General features: G+C 36.9%; 1 protein-coding gene across 4 annotated transcripts in view; it reads right to left on the reverse strand.

The window, feature by feature from the left end:
• The window catches only part of hbp1 (HMG-box transcription factor 1), a 34,300-nt gene that overhangs the window by 23,334 nt on the left and 3,648 nt on the right, over positions 1-7,318 (reverse strand). For 2 of the 4 annotated variants that reach the window (XR_015525751.1, NM_001024431.2), the window contains 2 exon segments: positions 5,695-5,881; positions 4,985-5,108 (listed from right to left, as the gene is read on the reverse strand). Coding sequence is in view for 3 of the 4 variants with exons in the window: in NM_001024431.2 (NP_001019602.2) it covers positions 4,985-5,108; positions 5,695-5,881 (311 nt within the window). In the remaining variant the exon portion in view is untranslated. 4 annotated transcript variants of the gene reach the window in all.

The raw sequence follows: 7,318 nt of genomic DNA on the forward strand, positions 1-7,318 counted from the left end.
ATGATAAACTACTTTTGAACAGTTATTTTATAGTGCAACATTTCACAATTTGTATTTATGATGAAATAATTGCAGCCTTGGTGAGCAGCAGGCCCGGCGCTACGGGGGGGCAAAGGGGGGCATTGCCCCCTCAGAAAGATTTTGTGCCCCCCCAGTTTTTATAAAGGATTGTTTACTCAAACTGAAAAGTCATTAAATATTAACACCCCCGTCGTTCCAACCTTAAGAACACACATTTAAATATTTTAAAATATATGACATAGCAATTGAATTATGAAAATGGAGAGATTAAAGCTAGTCCTATAGTTCAGAGATCCGGTCCCCGCGTCAGGTCAGGTGCGCCCGTAAATAGCCTTTAAAACGCGCACACGGCGATGGAGGCGCACTCAACTCATTAGGGAGAAAAGTGGGTGACATGATAGGAGCAGCTTAATTCGTTACATGCTTTGGTTAACTAATTATTTAAACACAACTCTCTTCAGCTCTAAAAGGAAAAAACACATAAGAAACTTGCTGTTAAATTAATTTTAGCAGAGACGCAACTGCCAGTCATTTATTAGTTCGGGAAAATGTAGCCTAATAAAAATGTTTTAATAAAAACAAATAGCCTAGTTTACTGCACAGTCCCACAGTAGGCTACACTATAAATAATATTTTTATTTATTTATTAATATTATTATTAATATTATTACAATTAAACTAAAATTGACAACGCAGAACTCTCTGAATGTTTGCTTTCATTTTGCTAAAAAGCGCACTTTTACAGTTGTGTAGAGAAACATCCCATTATGCAGCAGCTATCAAGGTATAACACCTTGGCATAAATGCCTTTTGCGTTTATTAAGTCAAGTTTGCAGTGTTATAAATGGAATATAGTGCTTAAGTGGATTTATCGCGGATCAACCGAAACCTCACGTGCTGCAGGTAGGCAGAATGATAATCTTTTAAAATGTCATTTATGCTATACTGCTTTTTGCTCATGCAAAATTAAACAACATAAAATATATTGTAGATCTATTTTAAGAGCTAAAATACAACATATTGAGTTTGTTTTGACTTGTAGCCCTAAAATGAAAATAACCTGAAAACAAGCTATTAAAAAAAGGCTTAATAAATAAAATAATTAATAAATAAAATGACGGGTAGGCTTAGTAACCTAATGGTTTATGATGGTTTACAATATCACGAAAAAAACACACTTATAGCCTAAGATAAATCTTTGTTTTTACATTTAAAATGATGAAAAAAAAGTTGTAGGCTATAGCATGTTGAGTTGCGTGTTATCCGTGCCAAAATTTAACCAATTTTCACGGTAATAACATGTGAATTTTGGTATCTTTTTTGGTATTTTTTTGGCTACACTAATGCATTAAAATTAAACTAAGTAATTGTTTTAAATGACATTAGATTGTAACATTTAGCTTTTCCCTAACACTGATGTTGGTTGGATAATATAGGCTACGTGAAGCGTGATGACTCGGTTAAGCTGATTTCACTATATTTATTTACCGGTTAAATTAAAAGTCTGATCGTGGGTCAGCTTGCATGCGTGGGCATAATTTGACGTCTTTACCTAAAACTTTAAACATTCATAGGCCTGTTATTTAAAATAAAACGGATATAAGGAGAATAACATATGATTTAAAGCACTCGTTTGGCACTGAAGCTATGATCCGTCTGCATTAATAAGCGGTATGCATCGTTAATAAAATTCGTAATAGCGAAACTGCATATTATTATTACTATTAAAACGTAGCCTATATTACTGCCTTAGGTCAGTAACTTAGGCAGTAATGCAATGTAATAATAAATGTGAATAAATAGCCTAAATGAAAGAAACAAGAGACCAAAATCAGTCACCAGGTCTAGTGCCCCCCTATGGATTTAAAGTGCCCCCTCAGTTTTGACTTCCTGGCGCCGGGCCTGGTGAACAGAAGAAGCTTATTTTAACATATTTAATCACACTGACCCCAAACGTTTGTGTATTGTGTATAGAATATTTTATAAGTGAAAATGTGCACTTTAATTTAACAACCCACAGACATCGTCACCGAAAACAAATCGAGGTCAGACTTTCTCATATATACAGAGCCTCATTTCAATTGTCAGGTTTTGTAGAAATCGATCAATTGAATTAATCAATCTATTAAAGAAACGTTGACTATAATTCTGTATTTTAGGCTTAAATTATAGAGAGACATAGCAGATGAACCGATACTGCATCAGATCAATGTAAATCTTTCTTTCGAGCTGTCAGTGCGGAAATGAACAAAACAACAGGCCTAATACAACATTTTATACGATTAAAATATGGAAAAATTAACAGATAGTAATTTCGGTCAATTTTCCTGACGGATAAACCGAGATCAGGCTGGATGAACAGCTCTCGGTAATATTTCAGCATGCTTTCACTTTCGCATTTACCGGTAAGAATGACATCTGGCCCAGCTCATCATTCTCTCTTCATATAGCCGTATATATGGCTATTACACGATCATGATACACTGTGATACAGCCTGGGTCGTTAGTTCGTTGCATTGTTTTGTTTTCTCGCTACAATCGATACGCTCAATAGGACAGAAACCGTCTCATTCAGGCGATCTTGGACTGATTGATTTGGCGCGGATGCGAGCGCAACTGCTGGATATATGCCAAAAAAAACGCGCTAACGGGTGAAACGAGACAGATTCCGAAACAAACGTCTATGTGTGAAAGCACCGTAAGATTGTATTTGCACACACTTGACAGACAGTCGCAGCACGCAGCTCTGGCTCGATCTGGCAGGCAAAAAGGCAGCAGCTGGCCCGATCGAGCCAGTAACATTTTGTACACTGGCCCGACTGTCTCGCACGCTGGCCCCGGGCCATCGGGCAGTCCTTATTGTCGAGCCCTGGCTCATAATATCGAGTGGGAAAAAAAAAGAAAAAGACCGCTGGGAAGCATAACATGCTTTGTTTTTTTTTTTTTTTTTTTTTTTATAAGAAACACAGTTTAGATCTGTTTAGGATAAGAGGAGTGTGAGTTATTGCCACCTATCACTGAATGTGAATATCGAAAACAAAACCAACTTAGCTGTTAACTCCTTTACCGCCCCTCACACAGCTTGATCCACGCTGGCATTTCTCCTCTTGGGCTTTGGTTTTGAAAAGGGAAAAAATCCCACCACCCAGTCCAAAGTTTTAGGATAGCAGGTGTCAGATTTTCACAATCCAATTGCGCAACGATTTGGCTTGTTTCCCTCGCTCGAAAGCTTGACAGAGCCTCTGCCCGTAGCTACGATTGGTAAGCCGCGATTGGTGGGTGGCGGTTTTTGGGCGTGGCTTAGCGAAGGGTCAGTTTAACAGGATCCCGTGAGAGCAAAATCACTAAAGGTATGAGACGCCATCGTAAACAAAAGTCAAGCGAACGCAAAGAGACTGAATGCACGAGAGAGAGAGAGAGAGAGAGAGAGAGAGAGAGAGAGGTGTATGTTGTATGTGAGAGAGAGAGAGAGAGAGAGAGAGAGAGAGAGAGAGAGAGAGAGAGCGCGAGTATTGGCACGCGAGTATTGGCTCGATCTCAAGTTCAAATTCAAATTCTCTCTGCGTTCGCTTGACTTTTGTCCACTCCCGCGCCTCATAGTAGTCACGTTGGATACTGTCGAATCAAAACAATCTACCGTGCTTTGATTGGACGTCATGCCGAAAGCGCGCATGCTGTCACACACACGCACACATAAACGGGGAGAGAGAGAGAGAGCGGTCCATGTCAACATACTTTTTTATCGTTGGGCTTTTCATGGGAAGCAGCAAGTCTTTACAAGTCAATAGGGGCAAGTCCTAGTCAAAGTCCGAGTCATTTATGTTCAAGTCCAAGTCGAGTTGCAAGTCTTTTTATATTTTGTCAAGTCGAGTCTAAAGTCATCAAATTCATGACTCGAGTCTGACTCGAGTCCAAGTCACATGACTCGAGTCCACACCTCTGGTATGTATATATATATATGTATTTATATATATGTATAATTATACTAAACATCAACACAGTTGCATTATGTAAACAGACTGTAATTAAAATAGTTGAAATCCTTAATATGAATGTTTATTTTTTGTAGTACTGGTAAAAATATGTGGTCGGTAAAAGTATAAAAAGCGACCTATGTGTAACTTTTTTTAAAATTGATGCACAAGGGTTAAATAATATGTATATATTCTTTAATTTCAGCCTATTTCAGTGAAAAAAACAAACATTTTTCATTATTAGATTAATAAACATTAAGGTCATACTTTATTATAAGTACTATCCTCTCTATTAGTAAACTATTAACTATGACTTTTGCTTCAATAAGCTCCTAATTTGCTGGTTTAAAATAGTTATTAAGGTAGTTGTTGGGTTTAGGTATTGGTCAGATCAGGTATGTAGAATAAGATCTTACTTTATCAGTACTTTCTTTCTAATAAACAGTTCATATCTTAATAATAGTCAGGTAATAAGTTAGTAGTTAATAGTAAGGATTGTTACTTAAACTAATGTGTTGCTGAAAATATGTTTGTATTCTTTCATTCCAGTAAAATTCTCATTTCAGTAAAAAAAAAACTAATTTGGGATTCAACTTTATTTTAAGTAGCCTTAACTAATATGTACTTAGATAATAATTGGTTATTGTGTAAATACATTGTACTTATGCTTGATTGAATTCCTGCATGTATTCACATATGTAATTAATTTCTTTAATTACATTTAGATTTACATCGTTTACCATCCCTTACACCTTAAACCTCCCCATACCACCAAACTAGGTTCAAACTCTTCCCATATCCCACTGCAATGCATTATAATCACAGTAAGTACATTGTATTTATATTTTGATGTAAGTATGTGGTAGTTAATTACTTTTAATATCAAATGGAAGCAAATTTTAAGACCACAACTCTCCTGAAACATCTTAACCCTTTTATAAAATGACAGTCAGGTATTCGTTTGTGACAGTATTCGTTTGTGTGTGTACCCGTGTGCGGCGGCGTTCTCTCATGTGGCTGCGGGCAGGGCTGGGGGCGCTGCTGGAAGACAGAGGAGGCCTAGCATAGGAATGTAAACTGCTACTGCTGGAGAAGATGTGGACAGGAGAAGACCTGTAATGATGACAGTACATCGTCGGTATTAATATAGTACAGTACATATGTCAGTAATTTAAGCATGTGTGTACTGCTTATATTTATTATGTATATATAAATACACACATGCATGCACATTTTTGAGAAAATGTCCATTTACATTTAGATATAATACACTATTGCAGTGGTTCTCTAACTGTGGTACGCAGGCTTCTTTCTAGTGGTACGCGGAGGAATAAAATATGTCATGTACATGCTACACACATTTCAAAATTTATCAAAAATGATGTGTATAATATGCCATATATGACATATAGATTATATTTCTGAGGTAATCTGCCTCTTTTTTTAACTGTGCAGAGTTGTAGCTGCTTTACTGGGCCTACTACACTACTGTATTTCAATACTGCTTATTTTTGTGGTACTTGGAGAGACAGTTCTTTTCTGAGGTGGTACTTGATGAAAAAAGTTCGAGAACCACTGCACTATTGTATTTAATTGTACAAAAAAGTATACACAAATAACAACAACACTGATGAAAAGTTGTTTCACAGTACACAATTTAGGATCTATATTAGTGTGCAGCTGTATAGGATGTGCTGACCGGGTGTGAGGGGCGTTCTGGAGCAGGGGGCTTTGGGGGCTGGTGGCGATGTTGGCCAGTTCGGTCAGCCAGTTTGTGTGCGAGTCGCTGCCGGGCCCTTCCTCGTGATGAGACACACCTGGAGCCACCTGGAACACGCCGGGGGCCAACTGGTCATCCTGCACCTCCTGCAGCTCAGGCAGGTCATCTGTGAGGCAAAAGTAAGTTAGGGGCTGTTTACACATATAATATAATGCGTTTTTCCTTTCCAATGTGCTCCTTTCCTATTGTTTTTCAATGTAAGCTTGTGCTTAATGGACATATTTGACCATTAGGAAGCACCGCACAAGTGAGCGCAGTGTTTTTTTAGATGCAGTTGGTGAACTATAGTCATTTTAAAGTGCTTATCTCACTATTAATAAGCTATTAACTATGACTTCTGCTTCAATAAACCCCTAATTTGCTGCTTATAAATAGTGATTAAGGTAGTCATTGGGTTTAGGTATTGGTCAGATCAGGGATGTAGAATAAGATCATACTTTATCAGTGCTTTCTTTCTAATAAACAGTTCATATCTTAATAGTCAGTCAATAAGCCATTAGTTAATAGTAAGAATTGTTACTTTAACCTAAAGTGTTGCTGAAAATACTGTACTGTTTATATTCGTTCATTGCTGCTTATTTCAGTTTAAAAACTAAACTAATTTGGGATCCCACTTTATATTAATATGTTCTAATACAGGGGTCACCAATCCTGGTCCTGGAGGGCCGGTGTCCCTGCAGGGTTTAGCTCCAACTTGCTTCAACACACCTGCCTGGATGTTTTAAGTATACCTAGTGAGACCTTGATTAGCTTGTTCAGGTGTGTTTGATTAGGGTTGGAGCTAAAATCTGCAGGACACCAGCCCTCAAGGAACAAGTTTGGTGACCGCTGTTCTAATATGTGCCTTTCTACATGGTAGTTACCTGATCTCTAATCTGGTGTATACATATAGTTTTAACAGCTCATGTGTATAAAAGAAGAAGATTTATAGCGAATAGTGTCTTATTGGTCTGATTAATCTACTATACATTCAACAAACATACATTATTCTTTAAGGCAACAACATATTATTCAGGCACTATATTCAAACTCTTCATCTTTTGGTAAAAATTCACTTTTTTTTTTATTAAAATGATTTAAAAAAATCTTTATTAAACAATGATCTTTACAAAGGTAAATGAAGAACTGGTTGTTTCAACAAGTATGGTGTTAATAAAGGGTCATGTTTTATGTATTTGAGGTGAAGAGAGAGTGAGCAAACTGTTTGTAGTTTATAATAGCATTGCTTGAATAAGCCGAGGCCTGCAATTCATCTTTCATAGCATGAGATTTTAGACTGATTTATTCATGTTTTACTTTAAAAAAAAAATTGCTAATACCAAAATATTGACACACGTGTAACCAAGATGGCAGCCTTTTTTGTGCTTTATATAATGTTAATCTGCCCTACAGAACCCCTTACCTGTTAGTTTTCAGGCAGATGCAAAAATACCCTGCATGCTTTCTATAAGCTTTCTATTTCTATAGTTCTTACCCTTTTGCTGCTTTATTTATATTAGATGACTTACTTTTAAAGAATATTTTAATGCATGTTTTCAATGCA

Source organism: Danio rerio, chromosome 25 (assembly GCF_052040795.2).
Source record: "Danio rerio strain M-AB ecotype USA chromosome 25, GRCz13ab, whole genome shotgun sequence".
In the NCBI taxonomy this organism is placed as follows: Eukaryota; Metazoa; Chordata; class Actinopteri; order Cypriniformes; family Danionidae; genus Danio; species Danio rerio.